General features: G+C 37.0%; 1 protein-coding gene across 2 annotated transcripts in view; it reads right to left on the reverse strand.

Annotated features, from left to right (window-relative positions):
- The window catches only part of LOC149772536 (uncharacterized), a 68471-nt gene that overhangs the window by 19418 nt on the left and 28175 nt on the right, over positions 1 to 20878 (reverse strand). For both annotated transcript variants that reach the window (XM_089947636.1, XM_089947637.1), the window contains 4 exons: positions 19499 to 20083; positions 18773 to 18987; positions 13458 to 13706; positions 12466 to 12587 (listed from right to left, as the gene is read on the reverse strand). In XM_089947636.1, the coding sequence (XP_089803762.1) occupies positions 12466 to 12587; positions 13458 to 13706; positions 18773 to 18987; positions 19499 to 20083 (1171 nt within the window). The remainder of the gene's footprint in view (positions 1 to 12465; positions 12588 to 13457; positions 13707 to 18772; positions 18988 to 19498; positions 20084 to 20878) is intronic.

The following is a 20878-nucleotide window of genomic DNA, read 5'->3' on the forward strand; positions in this document are numbered from 1 at the left end:
GCTAACTAAAATGACTGCTCCCTTAGCAGCTTTAAAAATTGGGAAACAATATTGCTGAACAAGGTAATACAAGCGTTTGAAAGTGCATATAATGAATTAACAAATATATCAAATATAAGAATTTCAAAGAAGATTATCAGCTTGTTTATTTTTATTTTTTACAATTTACCTCTGAAGACCAGTAATGATAAATATAGGAACCACAAACATTCAAATAACACTGGTCAACAGTGAAATCATTACTGACTTGAAAAGGCCCTAATCTGTAGTATTTTGGTGTGCCGAACACGAATATAACCGTGAAAAATTTGTATTGGCTCTCGTTTTGAAGATATTCATATACCTCATTTTCTATGTTTCACTGTGTAAATTTCTCCAGTAGGACTGCAGCAACATCCGGAATAATGATGTAACATTGCATAATACCATCATGCTCACATCATCCACAGTTGATTGCATCATTTTCTGATGCAATGCAATACTAATGCCATGCGGCTGCTGAAGTAAGTTGACGTCAGCAGTGTACTATACATGTGTAGGCCTATTATACTAATGCCAGGCGGCTGCTGAAGCTGACGTAAGCAGTGTACTATATAAAGCCCAATCAGATAGGTTCAGCATTTAAAATATTTTAGACGTTGTGCGAGACAGTTCAAGCTACTGTTACATAAAACTTATTATTTTATCCATTTACGTACAATAAAGAACAGTAATGCCTCAAAAGTGTGTTAATACCGCGGACAATTTTTGCTATATTTGTGGGGAAGTGACATTTGCCAACCAGAAGAAAAGTATCAATTCTCAAGTGAAGAAGGCATTATCATCTTTACTTCGGATGCAAGGTTGGTGACCAAGACAAGCCTTGGGCTCCGCATATATGCTGTGCTACATGTACAACACAGCTTTCACAGTGGTTGAATTGCAAAAGGTCATCAATGCCGTTTGCAGTCCCAATGGTGTGGAGAGAGCCAAGCAACCACCTAAATGACTGTTACTTCTGCTTGGTTCCTCCTCTTTCTGGCGGAATAACGAAGCGAAAGAAGTCGAGAATAGTCTACCCAAACATTCCGTCTGCATTGAGACCAGTTCCACATGGTGAGGGACTTCCTATTCCAGAACCTCCAGCAGAATATTCTCTTGATTCATCTGACGAAGACAAAGGTGAGTCGACCTGTTCTTCTCCTGGTCCATCAGCATGCAGTGATCCAGATTTTCACTGTGGTGCATCATCAACCCCACACAGAATAACACAGGAAGAACTAAATGACCTGATTCGTGATTTGGACTTATCAAAGAACAAGGCAGAATTGCTAGGATCAAGACTCCAACAATGGAATCTTCTAGAAGAAGATGTCACAATTACTGCATATCGAAAGCGCCACCAGCAATTGGAGCCTTTCTTCAGAAAGGAAAGTAATCTGATATTCTGTTCCGATATTGAGGGCCTCATGAATGCTTTAAAAATCACTCATGACCCACAAGAATGGAGACTATTTGTGGACTCTTCGAAACTGAGTCTCAAGGCTGTGCTTTTGCACAATGGAAACATTCTTCCATCTATTCCAGTAGCGTATGCTGTCCACATGAAAGAGACATACGATAACTTAAGGCAGCTACTGAATTCCATTGAGTATAACAAGTACAGCTGGCACCTCTGTGGTGATTTGAAGGTAGTTGCCCTTTTAATGGGACTGCAGCAAGGATATACAAAATACATGTGTTTCTTATGCGAGTGGGATAGCCGAGCAAGGGAAATGCACTACATGAGGAAGGAATGGACTCACAGGCAGAATGTAGCCATTGGAGAGAAGAATATCCAACACCCAGCTCTGGTTGAGGCTCAGAAAATCTTGCTACCACCCCTTCACATCAAACTAGGTTTGATGAAGAACTTCGTGAAAGCCATTGACCGGACTTTGCCAGCATTCCGATACCTGCATGAAAAATTCCCTCGACTCAGCGAAGCAAAGATTAAAGAGGGAGTTTTTGTGGGTCCTCAGATTCGAGAGCTTTTCAAAGATGACCGGTTCAACAACTTGCTGGAAGGTGACGCGAAACAAGCATGGAATGCTTTTCGCCTAGTTTCTACAAACTTCCTCGGAAATGTTAGGGCAGAAAACTATAAGGAACTAGTAGAAGACATGTTGATGAAGTATAAGAAACTTGGCTGCAATATGTCTCTAAAGATTCACTTCCTTCATTCCCATTTGGATTTCTTTCCTAGCAACTGTGGTATTGTTAGTGATGAACACGGCGAACGTTTTCATCAAGATATCGCAACAATGGAACAAAGATACCAGGGAAAATGGTCCACTACAATGCTGGCTGACTACTGCTGGACACTCCTCAGAGATGCTCCCGAACAGCTGTACAAGAGACAGGCGAAGAAATCTAAGATGTAGTCAATGACTTGATTTTTTATAGGTAGGCTATTACAGTTGACCTTTTACTATTGGAATGCATTTCGTTATGTAAACATTAATTTCTTGCAGATTACAAAAAAACTAGAGCCAATTTTGCAATTTGACTGTCATATTCGTGTTCAGCACATAAAAATTGATAAGAATTGACTAATTTTATTTCAGTAACATGACTTTTGTAAAAATTTGTTGTCCAGTGTAATAAACGCATACAACCCAGGTGGTACCTTCTGCCCTACCAACCTAATCGTACTAAAGGCAATCACTAATAACAACAACAACAATATAATGATCTGTGGCGACTTCAACGCACACAGTAAATTATGGGGAGGTAAAAAGAAAGATCAAAGAGGAAAAATGGTTGAAAAATGGATAACTGAGAACAATCTGGTCATCTTAAATGACGGGTCGAACACTAGATTAAACCCTGAGGATGGCGCTCTCTCAGCCATAGACCTAACCATCACTACCCCAAAATTGGCTCAAATCACAAATTGGTAGGTGGATCAGGAAGATACGTTAGGAAGTGACCATTTTCCCATCACAATCAATATTCAAACAAAAACTCAACACATTCCTAACGAAACCCCACCTAAATGGAGGTACCAACAGGCAGACTGGGACCAATTCCAATTATTACTAGCTAGAGTAAATTCAGGTAACTTGGAAAGCCCAAGTATTGACATGTATTATGATAACATAACAGACACAATTATAGAAGCAGCTAGCCGATGCATACCAAAGACAACTAATATCCAAAATAAAAACCCTGTACCATGGTGGACTAAACAGTGCACTATAGCACATAAAGACAAAAAAGGGCCTTAAATAAATATAAACGCACCCAAAATTCTATCTACTTCCAGCAATATAAAGATAAAGAAAAAGCACTAAAACAAACTATAAAAACTGCTAAAATTAATCTATGGCAAACCTTTTGCTCTAAACTGAGTCTAAAATCAAACTCAAAACAAATATGGGACAAGATAAAAGCCATAAAAGGGAAAGCAACTACCTCAGCCCCAAAAATTAAAAATGCCATAACAAATAAAGATAAGGCAGACCTCCTAGCGAAGCATTTTTCGAACATGAGTAGCAACAATAATCACACCAAAAACTTTCAAGAACACAAAAAACTAATGGCGGGAACCCAACCTCAAATGTTTCAAGACCAAGGAACAAAATAATCTCACCTAAATAGCGACATCACAGTACATGAATGGAAGATAGCCCTATGATCCAAAAACGAAACATCCCCTGGTAAGGATCAGTTAGATTATATTATCTACAAAAAACTACCTATCAATATAAAAATAGCCATAATCAAACTCTTTAATAGGATATGGGATAAAGGCCAACTACCCACCAAATGGAAACAGACCATAGTAATACCAATCCCCAAGCTAGGTAAAGATCCCAACAACATAAATTCGTACCGACCCATCTCCCTTACAAACAATATTTGCAAAATAATGGAGACAATAATCGCAAATAGGTTAAAACACCACCTAGAAACCAATAACCTACTCTCCATAAATCAATGTGGCTTTCGGAACAAACGGTCCACAACTGACCAACTTCTCAGATTGGAAACAGACATCACACTCGCTTTTAACGCACATAGGAAAACCGATCGCAACCTCATAGCGGTTTTTTTAGACCTAGAAAAAGCGTTCGATCTAGTATGGACCAATGGACTAATGACCAAATTAAACCAATTTGGAATAACTGGACGCTTGTTCAACTGGATTGGCGATTTCCTCACAGGCCGGAAAATTACCACAAGAATAGGCAACACCCATTCGGAAGAATTTTCACTTGAAAATGGAACACCGCAAGGCAGTGTAATAAGTCCGTTACTATTTAACCTAATGGTAAACAACCTTGACCTCAATGTAGCCTCCAGAAAAATAAACTTGTCACAATTTGCAGATGATAGTGGCATATGGAGGAATGAAAATCCTGCCAATAAGACAGTAGTTAAAGAATTCCAGCAGAGCCTAGACAACATAGGGAGATGGGCGGACAAATGGGGTTTCAAAATATCTCATGAAAAAACTGTGGCAATCATATTCACCCCCAAACGAAATAACAACCTAGTCGATCCAAACTTCTATATACAAAATCAATTAATCAAATACGTAACAGTAGTAAAATTCCTAGGAATGTTCTTTGACAACCACCTCACATGGAAACAGCACATTGAACAACTCACCCAGAATTGTAACAAAGATCTCAATTTACTCCGGAACATCACAGGGACTGACTGGGGATCCAACCAGGAAACCCTCCTCACGATATATAAAAGCCTAATTAGATCAAAACTGGATTACGGTTGCCAAGCATATAACTCGGCTAAGCAGCCTGTACTACAAAAACTTGACACTATCCAGAGAAAAGCCTTGCTATTATGCACAGGAACACTCCCCTCAACATCATTAGAAGAACTACAAACACTAACAGGAGAACTACCCTTAAAATTACGTAGGCAAGAACTGCTCCTCCGATACTCCATTCGATTAGATACCCACCCAGACAACCATCCCACCAAAATAGAATAGCTATAAATAAGTGTAAAGTTGTCTTCAAACCCAAAATCATACCTATCACACCAAGTGGCAAAGTAATCCTTGAACTAAGAGAAAAGATACCTCTACTAAAAAAAACAGGTAACAAACAATACAGACCAGAACAAATCACCATGGTTACAAAAGCCACCAAGGATTAACACTGAAGCTACCAAATTAGGCAATAAAGAAGGACAAGAAAACTTCCTAAAACCTGTACTGGTAAACGAAATCAACCAAAAATACCCGGACTATGTTAAAATATATACCGATGGATCAGAAACAAACAACCCACCAAGAACAGCAGCAGCAATAGTCATCCCTGAATTCAATATACAAACGGGATCCAGATTACCTGACTATTGCTCCATTTACACCACTGAATTCTGGGCTATACTTGAATCACTACAATGGATCAAAGACAACCAAATACCTAAAGCAGTCATTATAAGCGATTCCCTAAGCGTTATCAAATCGATCCAAAATCGCAATACGCACTCTAGGGAACAATTCCTCGACAGAGCATGCCAATTAATCGATGATATCACCACAGCACATCAATTAGTCGAGCTCATGTGGATACCGTCGCACATTGGAATCTCTGGCAACGAAACAGCAGACAAAGTTGCAAAAACCAAACTAGGAGATCAAAACTCTATCAAGCTTAACTATAGCTCTACAGAAGCAATAAGCTTCGCACAAACATATATAGACCAAACATGGCAAGATTTTTGGAACTCCTCCACAAAAGGGAAAAATCACCATGAAACCCAACATAACGTAGATAGGAACATACAGCTACCTAAGGGTACCTATTTAGAACAGAAAACCATAAACAGGATAATAACTGGAAAAACTAAACTAGCAAGCAGTTTTGGAAGGTTTATAGGACCCAAACCAGCAACCATTAACTGCTTTAACTGCCACACCACCGAAGATCTACACCACGTATTCAATATATGCCCAAAATATCAACTCGCTCGGAAAATATTTATCAAAAACCAAAAAGAGATTGGATTACCACACACATACCCAGAGTTACTTATGGACACTAATAAAAATAAACAATCATCATATAAAAATATAAATCAATTCATAGACTCAGCAGGACTTAGGAACAAAATATAATTACTATCCCCACAAAACCAAAAGACCCAGTAACTAGCTAAACAAATGTAGAAGCCACCACATAAAAAACCATAACATATCATTCAATTTTATAAAAGTATTAATAAATAGTTCACTTACGAAGCACCTATAAAAAACTAAGGAAACGGCAAAATCGGATGCCCTAGATGTCCTTAACGAACCGAGTAATCAGCTAGGATTCCTGTCCTAGATGTCCTTAACGAACCGTGTAATCGGCTAGGACTCCGGTCTCTTGCTAAATAAAGTATAAATAACATTCAATCTCTAAAAACATCAATTAATAAATAACTTAAAGAGGTAATATCTAAAATCTTATAAATAACATAACGTAGGAAACACACCCTAAACACCTCGACTAGTAATACCATAATAATCTTGAAAATCTCTCTTCATACATGATATCTACCAAGAACCTCTATAAACAGCATAGAACATCCCCCTTCCTTTTAGAACATTTTGAAGAGGAAAAAAAAAAAAAAATCTCGAAAAAAAAAAAATCTTGAAAAAAAAAAAAAAAGGCAAATGCAACAAGAAACTGGCGATGTAAAGCAAGCAGGACCGTTCCCGAGCTCTCCTTCCCACTAATGACAGCCAACCATTCAACTGTAGGGACCTTTATGGACCCACAGATTGAGGCCAAACTATCAGGGTTCCTTGAATCCATAAAAGCATGGGGGAGGTGGCACCATCCCCTTCCCCAGGAACAACTAGCAGGCTGCGGTGCAGTCAGAAAAAAGTGGCACATGCACAATTGTGCGAACGCTACTATAATTAAACTCAACAACAACAAAAGAAGAAACTCTTGGAATTGTTTTCTTCATTTCACGTGATGGCAATCATATCTCCCGCCATGTGACATACTCAAATAGTCATGTGATGTCCAAAACACATAATTGTGTTCCTTCTTGATTTTATTCAGAACAATCTAAATGTTCCTTTTATTCTACAGTACTGATTCTTAAAGCTTTTTTAAGAGGCTTATTTTTTCCTATCGCTATTAACATGTATTGGAACATGGATATCATTTTTTTGAAATTAAATATGATAAATACTAGCGTATAAGACCTGCATACTGAACAGGTATAAACACTAAAAAGTGCATGACCCGTGTATTAGCTGACCTATAACCCCGAGACATCTCAAGATGCATGAGATAAGTTCTAAATCCATTTATTTTGGCAAACTTATATTTAAATAAACAAAAAAACCAACATGTATACTTATCTCAAGGTTGCCGTGCATGATTATTAAAAAGAAATGGTATAAACTTGTTTTGAAAGTAACTTATTTAATTTTGTTTTCGTAATGTTTCTGCCTAATTTAGATTTGTGTATAATTTAATCGAACGATGACACGAATTTAGCAATTGCGAGTTGCTTAACACTACACTGACTTGATTATTGTTTGTTTATGCATTATTGCATTGGACATTTTATATCAGTGCACCGGTAAATACCTTTTTACTTTGCTTTGAAAATGTAAATACCTAACTCATTAAAATGTAATCCCAGTAGGCCAACACAATGAACAAACAAAATGAACATGGTTTGATTCAACCCTCGCAATTAGGCTACTGAACGCATTTACATAATGGCGCCAATGCATGTACATTGTAGATTTGATTACGCGCTGTATTAAGTACATCCCTTGGAGTTGAATCATGGGCACCATTGTGCTTTAATTTAATGACATCTCCAAAATACAATAAAAAAGTTTCGAAAATAATGATTTGAAAGTTATGCTAATACCGCAAAAGCTGAGTTGTAGTTCGCTTTGATGTAAGTGACCTTACACCATACCTGTCAACTTTTACACCGGGAGGAAGAAAAAAACTCCAGAATGTTGGGGTCGCTCCAAGCCAACCAAACGATGTATTAACATCTTCCGATTTGTGCAGAGAACTCCCGATTATTACATTATGTCTTAGATTTTCATTTCTTCTAAACAAGAAATGCCCTACATGTTCTGTTGTATCACCTGTGAATAATTGTTATGACAAAATAATTACTTTGCTATAAAGAATTCGCTTTTCACTAAATAGAATGTCAAGTTTAAACATTATTCACGTAAATGAATGCTTTTATCTCTACAGTAATACAAAATAATAAAATAAACCACAACAATAAAATCTTCCACAATTAATTTCAATCCCAAGAATGATCACTATGAATGTTTAACTCCATATGCTATAGTGCCATTCACACGAAACAAACTTACAAGAGTGAACACCTGGCATTTTTATACCCTATATACTAATGTTAATTACCATTGGTAACTTAAAAGATGGACTGAAAATACATACGACGCAGAAATGTGTCATGAAAAAACTAATTCAGAATACATATTTTATAGTAAACAAAAATACATGATCTACGAGTTGAAAATAAAGGAAGAAGGTCGGATATACAAAGAGGGGAAAATAGTTGTCACATGTCGGCAGCATGAGGCTGGCTATTTTGGTACCTTTAGATCAACGAAATGAGCAATCCTGTATTTGCTAATCAATTGCTGGTGCTTGCATAACAAACAACAGTGTAGAACATGGTTTATTTGAGTTACGTCTGGGGGTCAATTGTTTTCACAAAATAGTTGCATGGATAAGTATTAACTTTAACTAGTCGCGCTCGCTTTCTTGATTGTTTAAGACTAATCTTTACCTATTGTGCAGTTTGACCACAGCTTACAATAATATGAAAATAGGGCAAATCCTGAAGGAAAATAGGGCACGTCACTGGGAGAAATGTTGAGTCTTTTTGAGAATTTCACGCATATTAGACCAGGAAGATCCATCAATATTTAATGAAAACAAGGCTTTAAAAAAAGATATAAAACAAATGCACGTAAAAGCAAATACTGAATTACCAGATTACAGTATTGAACATAAATTATCAAATACTAGCAGCTGTGTTAATTTCTAGGAATGAAACACTGTAAGAAAACGTGAGGGGGTCATTATCCTACGTAGTTCATTTTTTGCTGGTGATTTAAATTTGTGGTTCGGGGCAACAACCAAAACCATGAAAATTGGTCCCCCATGAAAACTGATGATACTACAGTATGTAGATTTTACTGCAACAATTATATTTCCATAGATTTTCCTTTTATTATTTAAATCAGTATTGTAAGGATCGTTGTCGTTAGACTTACAGCAAAATCAGAAGGGTTGATAGATCTGGGCATGTGATGTGATTTTGATTTTTAACGTAGCTTTAACAATTTTTCAGTCATATCGCGACGATGTCTGCAATGTGCCAGTTTATAGTGATATCTAGCACTGGGGCATCATGCCGCAGACATGTAGCATGATGTCCCACCCAGTCACATTATCCTGACACCAGGCCGACCAGTCCTAACACTAACCTCTTAATGCGATAGATCTGGGCAACTATTAGTACTATTTTCATAAGTCTTTAATATGACTTGGCCAGTGTTCGAACCTGCGACCTCTGGAATATGAGGCAGATACTCCATGAACCTCATCTGTTCCATTCCTTTCAAACTAAACAACTTATTGGTGACGTATCAGGAATAAATGTGGCAAGTTTCATGTTCCTCTCTTTAGCATAACCTAAGTTGCTATGAAATTCTGAGAGAGTGGCAAGGGTGAGGTGAAATTGTTTACATTTCCATTCTTGTATTAAAATTTTTTAGCTTGAATTTGTCTAATGAACATCGTCTTTATCAGTAAATGAAATCGAGAAACAAATTTGACCAGGCTAGACAATACCTGCTTCTGAAAGCAATGAATGAATTACCAAAAATATAAATATAAAAGATGTTAACAGCTCTTTGTATTTTACAATTTATCTCTGAAGTCCAGGAAGGGAAAATGACCAAGCAGAACTAGCAGTATTTAGAAAGTTACACATCTGAAGTAAGGCCAAGATGTATACTCTGGACAAAATGTATTACACACACCAATCACACAACAAAATAAAGGCAACTAAAAGTTCCTTGTACAATACCAAATTTATACAAGTTCTTTTTAAATATCAGTATAAACAGTGATGAAAACTGAGGAAATTCTTTTTCTTTATAAATCTAACCCTATGCAAAGTTCAAAACTGTAGAGCACCATCAATAGTTGGTTTCTCTCCAGTAATTATTAAGGGAGTTAATTGGTCGCATCAATATCAAGCTACCTGCAATATTTGGTTTGAAATCCAATAATAATTAAGGGAGTTAATTGGACACATCAGTATCAAGCCAGCTGCAATATTTGTTTGAAATCCAATAATAATTAAGAAAGCTAATTGAATTGATCAGTATCAAGCTATCTGTAATTAACTGAACACATCAATGCCATCCTGCAAATAAAAAATGGTTAAACTCTAATAATAATTTATCAAGTTAATTGGGCTTGTTAGTATAAACTGTCTATAATATTTGATCACAAGCCAATAATAATCAAGGGAGATAATTGGGCTCATATGAATCAAGCAGTCTGTAATATTTTGTCAAAATCCAATAATAATCAAGGAAATTTATGAGATTTCTCAGTGTGAAGCTGTCTGTCTGATGACCAGTGGTAATCATTCTGCTAAATGATGCTGAATAACAACAGTGACATGTGGACACGGTTATTCTGTGTCAATGAAATTGGGATGACTTCATCTGTATCCAGTACCATACAAAATTCAGTTGGAATCATCCAAGATCTCATCATTATCCAGTAGCATACCTAACTGAGCCCATATCTGACACTAATCAGGAGAGTTATTATGCAATGAAATCATACAAAGCATGTACATTATCATTAGCATAACAAATTCAGTGGAAATCATCCAATGCCTCATCATTATCCATTAGCATAACAAATTCAGTGGAAATCATCCAATACCTCATCATTATCCATTAGCATAACAAATTCAGTGGAAGTCATCCAATGCCTCATCATTATCCATTAAAATACCAAATGTTGTGGAACTCGGACACTAATTATGGAGGTTATTCATTGTATAGAAAATAAAGTGGGTGAGTTTGAAAATTAGAGGCTGTAACTTTACTTTAATACTGACAATCGAATTCCATAAGAATCTCATCACTACCACCATGTTAACAAAGCTTGGTTTCAAGTAATCAAGGGAATTTATTACAACTATATGGATTCAAAGTAACAGTGTGTGTGCGTGTGATTTGGATGTTAACATTTTAACAATATTTCAGTCATATCGCTAAGATGTCTGCAGTGTGACAGTTTAAAGTGATGTCTAGCACTGGGGCATCATGACAAAGACATGTAGCATGATGTCCCACAAAGTATCATTATCCTGAAACCAGGCTGACCAGTCCTAACACTAACTTCTAAATGCTGAGCACCAAGCAAGGCAGCTGTTAGTACCATTTTTAGAAGTCTTTGGTATGACTCAGCCAGGATTGAACCCATGACCTCCCGCATCTCTTTTCTTAAAGTAACGGAAAAGAGTGATAGCCAGACAAGCAAAATGCAACAAATAATTTATCTGCATATAATATACTGTGAAACCTTACGAAGAAACTACTGTAATGTGAATTAAATCCCAAATAGTTCTAAAATTTCTATCACAAATCTAAAAGGATGGATTATTCCCAATTAATTCCAGTGCTGTAATGAATGAATTCCGATCTTGAATGTGCTGAAGTACCAATAGCCTGGAACAGTGATGATGTGCTGACAGTCTTGAACACAGCGATATGATCCAAAATGTCTCTAAATAAATTCACAATAACCCCAAACGAGTTATTTAGTTTGATTGTATTACTGAGCACTTTGTAATTTCAATGAATAATTTAAATAAATAGATCCTGCCATATATTAACTGCAATACAATGAGGGACTGATTCCACTTGAGATGTTATGATAGCAATAAATAATTTTTATGCAAACAACTTTCATTTAAAAATCTAAGACACAAAAAGAGGTCAAGGAAATTCGGAAATGATGTGTTAAGAGCATCATGAAATTTCCACCTTGCAGCCAAACTTATTTCCAATTGCCAAAACTTATGGATTAACACTCGTACAATCAGTTGATAATATTTCGAAAGCAAGCAAATCTAGCATCAGTGCAATAATAAATGCTGGGTTCGAATTAAAAATGATAACTATAATTTAGAGGACAAATTTATAAACACTACACTCAGCAATACTTGTACATTATATAAATTCATCAGCTATTTTTTAACTAAAGTAAAGAATGTTGCCTGTCTTTCTTCCTTACACAATACTGGTAAAATAATTACTTACCCAAAGGGACTGTCTTTTTACCTAAAGTAGAGAATGTTGCCAGTCTTTCTTCCATACACAAGAATGGTACAATAATTATTTAGCCAAAGGGACTTTCTTTTTACCTAAAGTAGAGAATGTTGCCAGTCTCATGCTGAAACCTAAGAAACAGCTCAAGTTGTTCTGTGGTCTTGATCGGAACAGCTCCTCCCTGATTCAGTTCCTCAACTAGACTGTGTGGAATGACCTAACAAGAAAGAATTAACAAAAATAGCTTTGCCATGGCTAAAGTTTGTCATTAGAGAAATTCCCCATGTGATTTTATTATCTTTTGCAAGACAGGATGACTTTGTTTTTCATGATGACTTAGTATCGTTAGTTTTAATTACATTCAACACATTTTATTTGTCTCTTTCTCACTCTGTCTCTCTGTCTCTCTCTGACAATATCACAAATAACATAAGTGATGTGATGTGATTTTGATTTTTAACGTAGCTTTAACAATTTTTCAGTCATATCGCAAACATGTCTGCAGTGTGGCAGTTTATAGTGATGTCTAGCACTGGGGCATCATGCCGCAGACATGTAGCATGATGTCCCACCCAGTCACATTATCCTGACACCAGGCCGACCAGTCCTAACACTAACCTCTTAATGCTGAACGCCAAGCGAGGCACAAATAACATAAGAACTGTAATGATGATAACACACAAAATTATAACAAAAGGCCCAACATGGTCTTAGACTACTCACGTGGCTGAATCTGCTCAACAGCCAATTACATGATGTTAAAAAATATGACTAAAATTTAAAGAATTAAATTTTAAGAAATCATTTAGTGAAAACCATATCGTCATAGAACCATCCAAGTGGAGTAGCGATAACAAGGTTTTCTAGATGGCTGCTAAAGCAGTCATATTGATCATCACGTCAGCACTCCTTATATTTAGAACCAACTAAACATAATATATTACTTAGTGAAAACCTCATGTTGATAGAACTCTCCATGTAGGATATCCTGCTTGCTTATCATGGACACAAACAGTAGACGTCACATACTTAAATTTGGTAGAAAGATTACAGTATTTGGTAGAATATGATTTTGCATTTATTGTACCTTGATGCCAGAGGCTTTAAGCTTCATGAGTGCTTCTTCCAAGGGAAGCCAATTAGCAGGTAATTCCTCTCCCCAATATGGCTGCCCTGAGGCCAGTTGGAAAATCTGTTTTTTCAAGGTCTCTAACTGTGGGTCAAGCTGGGTATTGTCAATAGCAAGAAAACTCACAAGGTGTTGTAAGCTGGGCTTATCCTTCAAAATGCGGCAAATCTGCTGAAAATACTTGCTGACAACTTCTTGACGCTTGTCCTAAAAGAGAAAGAATGTATAATATGGAAAACAACACCTGCTGATATAGTAAATGACATGTCAAGGTTGCAAGATACATGAAATGAATTGGATCTGAGGCTGGGATATGAATATACAACAAGTCCTTTGAAGAGAATACTCCTCCAACTTAAAGTCAAAAACTAACAAAATATGGATTACAATCAATACAATACCCCTCTGTGTGTAGAAAACATGATACTTGGCATATGGATTACAATACCGTTCTGTGTGTAGAAAACATGCTACTTGGCATAATGGATTACAAGACCCCTCTGTGTGTACACAGCATGCTACTTATGTATGGATTACAATACCCCTCTGTGTGCAAAGAGCAAGCTACTTGGCATATGGATTACAATACCCCTCTGTGTGTAGAAAACATGCTACTTGGCATAACGGATTACAAGACCCCTCTGTGTGTAGAAAGCATGCTACTTGGCATAATGGATTACAATACCCCTCTGGGTGCAGAAAACATGCTACTTGTGTAAGGATTACAATACCCCTCTGTGTGTAGAAAACATGATACTTGGCGTAATGGATTACAGTACCCCTCTGTGTGTAATAAGCATGCTACTTGTGTATGGATTACAATACCCCTCTGTGTGTAGAAAGCATGCTACTTGTGTATGGATTACAATACCCATCTGTGTAGAAAGAATGCTAATTGGCATGATCAGATGCTGTAACATCAATATTCAAGGGAGTTGGCACCAATCACTGTATTATAGGAGATCACTAAGTAACAGCCACATAGTTGAGCGGGTAAATTGGCTTTCTAAGCTAAAACGTTTTAGTTTAGGGGTGAAGGATGATCTGTGAAGTAGTTGTTGTTCTCCTAAAGTATTTAAAGAAACATTCTCAAAACAGGTCTGAAGGAAGGTTTAATTATTCAAGTTACCTTGATTGTTGAAAATAACTTTTATAATTTTTGCTAACCAAAAGTCCAGTTCTAAATCTATCTATAATCTCATTACAAAAAAGTCTGAATGTCTTTGTCATTTTGTATCCCTTTTCCAAGTGAAGAATAATGAATTTTGACAGCGCAATTTGATATTGTAGATTCAATCAAGCTTAATTCAATATTTAATCCTTGTACGGTTTGGCTCAGTAGTTTCTGAGAAAATCTGACAGACAGATGGATAGTTACACAGTGGATACAAACATGGAGAACCACAAAAGTAATATGCCATCCGTCCTCCCATGGGATCGAACAAACATGATTACATAATTGCTAGCAACTGTATTTCCAAACTGTCTTGTATATCCATTTTAAGTGCTGTTGTTGCTGTTATCTTGGATTCAATGCCATATCCCGAAGCAAGAAAGGTAATGCAAGGCAGCCAGTATAACTGGTGGATGAGAAACAGCCCAACCCATTGTTAAGTTACCGGCAGCTTTCTCACATATTGATCCCAAGATTAGAGCTTACTTCCACGGGTCCCGAGTGGCCGAGTGATGTAATGCGCTCTCCATTATGGATCACTGCCAACTCACCTCCCATCTGCGTGGGTTCGAGTCTCGGATTCAGCTAATATGGGTATCGGAGAAAACTTGCCAGTAGCTTCGCATGGGACAGTGGTTCTTTCCTGGGTTTTCCTGGGTTCTTCCTCCACCATTAATACTTGCCGCCATGTATAGCCTATTGTGTGCTGAAATATGGCGTTAAACCTACAACAACAAAGCTTACTTACAAGGTTACAGAAAAGGAGAAAAATGTGACACAGTCATTTATTTGGCAATTTGTGGATGTGAGTGGTGTATGTTTTTGTGTCTTTTACAGGCATCATGTCAAGCAATTGTGATAATGTATCCAAAACACTAAGTATGCTACTGCATACTGACCTCTACAGCCAACACATCAAGCCATGATGATAATGTATCCAAACACTAAGTATGCTATTGCATACTGACCTCTACAGGCAACACATCAAGCCATGATGATAATGTATCCAAACACTAAGTATGCTATTGCATACTGACCTCTACAGCCAACACATCAAGCCATGATGATAATGTATCCAAACACTAAGTATGCTATTGCATACTGACCTCTACAGCCAACACATCAAGCCATGATGATAATGTATCCAAACACTAAGCATGCTATTGCATACTGACCTCTACAGGCAACACATCAAGCCATGATGATAATGTATCCAAACACTAAGTATGCTATTGCATACTGACCTCTACAGGCAACACATTAAGCCATGGTGACAATGTATCGAAACACTAAGTATGCTATTGTATACTGACCTCTACAGCCAACACATCAAGCCATGATGACAATGTATCCAAAAACTAAGTATGCTTTTGCATACTGACCTCTACAGCCAACACATCAAGCCATGGTGACAATGTATACAAAAACTAAGTATGCTTTTGCATACTGACCTCTACAGGCAACACATTAAGCCATGGTGACAATACCACTCTTTGTGTAGAAAGTATGTTACTTGTGTATGGATTACAATACCCCTCTGTGTGTAGAAAACATGCTACTTGTGTATGGATTACAATACCCCTCTGTGTGTAGAAAACATGCTACTTGTGTATGGATTACAATACCCTTCTGTGTGTAAAAAGCAAGCTACTTGTGTATGGATTACAATACCCCTCTGTGTGTAAAAAGCACGATACTTGGCACAATGGATTACAATACCCCTCTGTGTGTAGAAAACATGCTACTTGGCACAATGGATTACAAGACCCCTCTGTGTGTAAAAAGCATGCTACTTGGCATAATGGATTTAAATACCACTCTGTGTGCAGAAAACATGCTACTTGTGTATGGATTACAATACCCCTCTGGGTGTAGAAAGCATGCTATTTGTGTATGGATTACAATACCCATCTGTGTAGAAAGCATGCTACTTGGCATGATCAGAAGCAGTAACATCAATATTCAAGGGAGTTGACACCAATCCCTGTATTATAGGAGTTCACTAAGTCAAGCCACATAGTTGAGCAGGTAAATTGGCTTTCTAAGCTAAAACGTTTTAGTCTAGGGGTGAAGGATAATCTGTGAAGTAGTTGTTGTTCTACTAAAGTATTTAAAGAAACATTCTCAAAACAGGTCTGAAGGAAGGTTTAATTAACAAGTTATATTGATTGTTGTAAATACCTTTTATAATTTTTGCTAACCAAATGTCCAATTCTAAATCTATCTATAATCACATTATAAAAAGTCTGAATGTCTTTGTCATTTTGTATCCCTTTTCCAAGTGAAGAATAATGAATTTTGAGAGTGCAATTTGATCTTGTAGACTCAGTCAAGCTTATTTCAATATTTAATCCTTGTACGGTTTGGCTCCATAGTTTCTGAGAAAATCTGACAGGCAGATGGATAGTCACACAGTGGATACTAACATTGAGAACCACAAAAGTAATATGCCATCCACCCTCCCATGGGATCAAACAAACATGATTACATAATTGCTAGCAATTGTATTTCCAAACTGTCTTGTATATCCACTTTAAGTGCTGTTGTTGCTGTTATCTTGGATTCAGTGCCATATCCCAAGGCAAGAAAGCTCATGCGAGACAGCCAGTATAACTGGTGGATGAGAAACAGCCCAACCCATTGTTAAGTTATTGGCAGCTTTCTCACATACTGAACCCAAGACAAGAGCTTACTTCCAGGGGCCCCGAGTGGCAGAGTGGTGTAAAGCACTCTCCGTTAAGGATCACTGCCAACTCACCCCCATCTGCGTGGGTTCGAGTCTCAGATTCAGCTAATATGGGTATCTGAGAAAATTTGCAAGTAGCTTCCCGTGGGACAGTGGTTCTTTCCTGGGTTTTCCCAGGTTCTTCCTCCACCATTAATACTGGCCACCATGTATAGCCTATTGTGTGCTGAAATATGGCTTTAAACCTACCACAACAAAGCTTACTTCCAAGGTTACAGAAAAGGAGAAAAATGTGACACAGTCATTTATTTGACAATTTGTGGATGTGAGTGGTGTATTTATTTGTGTCTTTTACAGGCATCATGTCAAGCAATTCTAACAATGTATCCAAACACTAAGTATGCTACTGCATACTGACCTCTACAGCCAACACATCAAGCCATGATGACAATGTATCCAAACACTAAGTATGCTATTGCATACTGACCTCTACAGGCAACACATCAAGCCATGATGACAATGTATCCAAACACTAAGTATGCTATTGCATACTGACCTCTACAGCCAACACATCAAGCCATGATGACAATGTATCCAAACACTAAGTATGCTATTGTTTACGGACCTCTACAGGCAACACATCAAGCCATGATGACAATGTATCCAAACACTAAGTATGCTTTTGCATACTGACCTCTACAGGCAACACATCAAGCCATGACGACAATGTATCCAAACACTAAGTATGCTATTGTATACTGACCTCTACAGCCAACACATCAAGCCATGATGACAATGTATCCAAACACTAAGTATGCTATTGTATACTGACCTCTACAGCCAACACATCAAGCCATGACGACAATGTATCCAAACACTAAGTATGCTATTGTATACTGACCTCTACAGCCAACACCAACACATCAAGCCATGGTGATAATGTATACAAAAACTAAGTATGCTATTGCATACTGACCTCTACAGCCAACACCAACACATCAAGCCATGGTGATAATGTATACAAAAACTAAGTATGCTTTTGCATACTGACCTCTACAGACAACACATCAAGCCATGGTGACAATGTATACAAAAACTAAGTATGCTATTGCATACTGACCTCTACAGCCAACACCAACACATCAAGCCATGGTGATAATGTATCCAAACACTAAGTATGCTATTGCATACTGACCTCTACAGACAACACATTAAGCCATGGTGATAATGTATAACAGAACTAAGTATGCTATTACATACTGACCTCTACAGCCAACACATCAAGCCATGGTGATAATATATACAAATACTAAGTATGCTTTTGCATACTGACCTCTACAGGCAACACATTAAGCCATGGTGACAAAGTATGTAACCTAAGGATTAAGTTTCATGTTAAATAACTGAATATACCTGTTGTATTTTATCCACATGTGTACCAACAAGAATCACAGGTGGAGTCACTGGGATGCCGACATTTAAGGATGACACTGGGGTACTAGCTCCATGGGATGTCAGTCGAGTGTCAGCAGCTGGGGGTGTCACTGCCTTATCAGATTTAGAATCTGCACCAGTTACAGAGGACTGTGCACAGCAATGTACTGAATTGAGACAAACCTCAACCAGGTCTGAAAGTGAGCAAAGACAAATTTAATTATATTTTACATTCCTCTACTCTGCAAGTATGACTCCAAGTCACACAATAACATTAGAAAGGATCAGGGATCTTTCTTTCTTTAGTAACATTTCAGTTAATAGTGGATTCATATCAAAGGCTTTGTTGTCTGAATGCATTATATTAAATTTAATCTGATTTAACTACGTCTTTAATACTTAATGATAGACTCTACTTGTCAATTATGAAAGCTTGAATTGCATAAAATGAAGTGGATAACTAATTTGAAACCAAATCTTTCTCAGGTTATGATGCTTTAATGATCTCTGGTCTTGAAACAATTTGCAATTTTTCATTACTTGTACATATAATAATCATTCAATATATATATAATACTGAATAATGTAAGCTACAATCTTACTACCAGTTAACTGGAATGGATTAACATTTTCTTGAACTTGACACAGACTGTTTTTTATGTTTCCTAGAAATGGATTAACATTATCATATGAAATGGAAATTACCTTGGACTTTACACAGTTTTATTCCTTCTACATCAAAGAAGCATTCATCATCTTTCACAAAATCTGTGATGTGCTGACTAAGATCTGTGACCAAGAGGTATATAGCACGACATGTGAGAAAGGTCTGGTGTGTAGTGTAGAATACATACTGGCCTGCAAAGTCCCACATGGCCAATGCTGCATATTCTACTAATCTCTTCTCCAGCTTGTCTGCCTTCTCAACAACCAACTGAAGGAATTCCATTGTTGCATCAACTTTACTGGTTACATGTCTTTCACCCTCCTCAATGTTAGCACCACTTGAATCCTTAGCTGGGGGACTCTGATCCACCTTGATTGAAGATGATTCTCCCGGTTGATGCTTGGTATTATCAGCTTCTTGTTCCAAGTATGACTCTGAAATGCTGGATGATATATCATCATCATCACTGTCACTATATTGGAATGGACCACACAAATCTTCAATTGTCTCCCTTTGATAGATAACCTCTGTTTGACCTCTCTGCTCATTACTGACTTCAGGCCTTTCAATCTGATGGGTCAGGAGCTTCACGAGACGTTGAACTCGAAACAACTGTTCTGAATCTTTCAGAAAAACAGAAAGATAATTGTTCTAAATCCAAATACAGAGATGAATAGCGAGCCTAAACTAGTACTTGCTTACATTGTCTCTACATATCATATGATACTGTGCCAAGAAAACATTAACTACAAATATTTGATCAAAGTACTTCATGATACTGTGCCACGAAAACATTAACTACAAATATTTGATCAAAGTACTTCCCGATACTGTGCCACGAAAACATTAACTACAAATATTTGATCAAAGTACTTCCCGATACTGTGCCACAAAAACATTAACTACAAATATTTGATCAAAGTACTTCATGATACTGCACAACATAGCCTCTTATTCACTAAGGTTGTTTAAAAGTTTTGATACATCTTTACTTTACATAATTTTACTAAGATTTTATTTTAAAATTATTTATTTTCAAATGCTGAAAAATTACTAATTCTTTATAGATATTTTGAAATGTTAATTTATATAAGGTATGCAAATGAGAGTATGGTATGATAATAACAATAATTTTAGTAGGTTTGAGAGGCAGTTAAAATCTTCAATAAATGTATTTACAGTATGTACTTTTACTGATTGTGTTCTTAAACACTAATTACATATTGATGTTTCAAGTCGGTGGGACTAGTTCGAATGGTGTCAGGATAATATGGCCGATGCCACATGTCCACAGCATGATGCCCCCGTACTAGACATAGCTATAAACAGTCATACTGCAGACATGGTAGCTAAATGACTGACATGTTTTTAAAGCTACGTAAAAAATCCAAAACACGCACACTGTTGGTATGTTTCCA

Source organism: Sinohyriopsis cumingii, unplaced genomic scaffold (genome assembly GCF_028554795.1).
Source record: "Sinohyriopsis cumingii isolate HCF-2022 unplaced genomic scaffold, ASM2855479v2 utg001397l, whole genome shotgun sequence".
NCBI classification, from domain to species: domain Eukaryota; kingdom Metazoa; phylum Mollusca; class Bivalvia; order Unionida; family Unionidae; genus Sinohyriopsis; species Sinohyriopsis cumingii.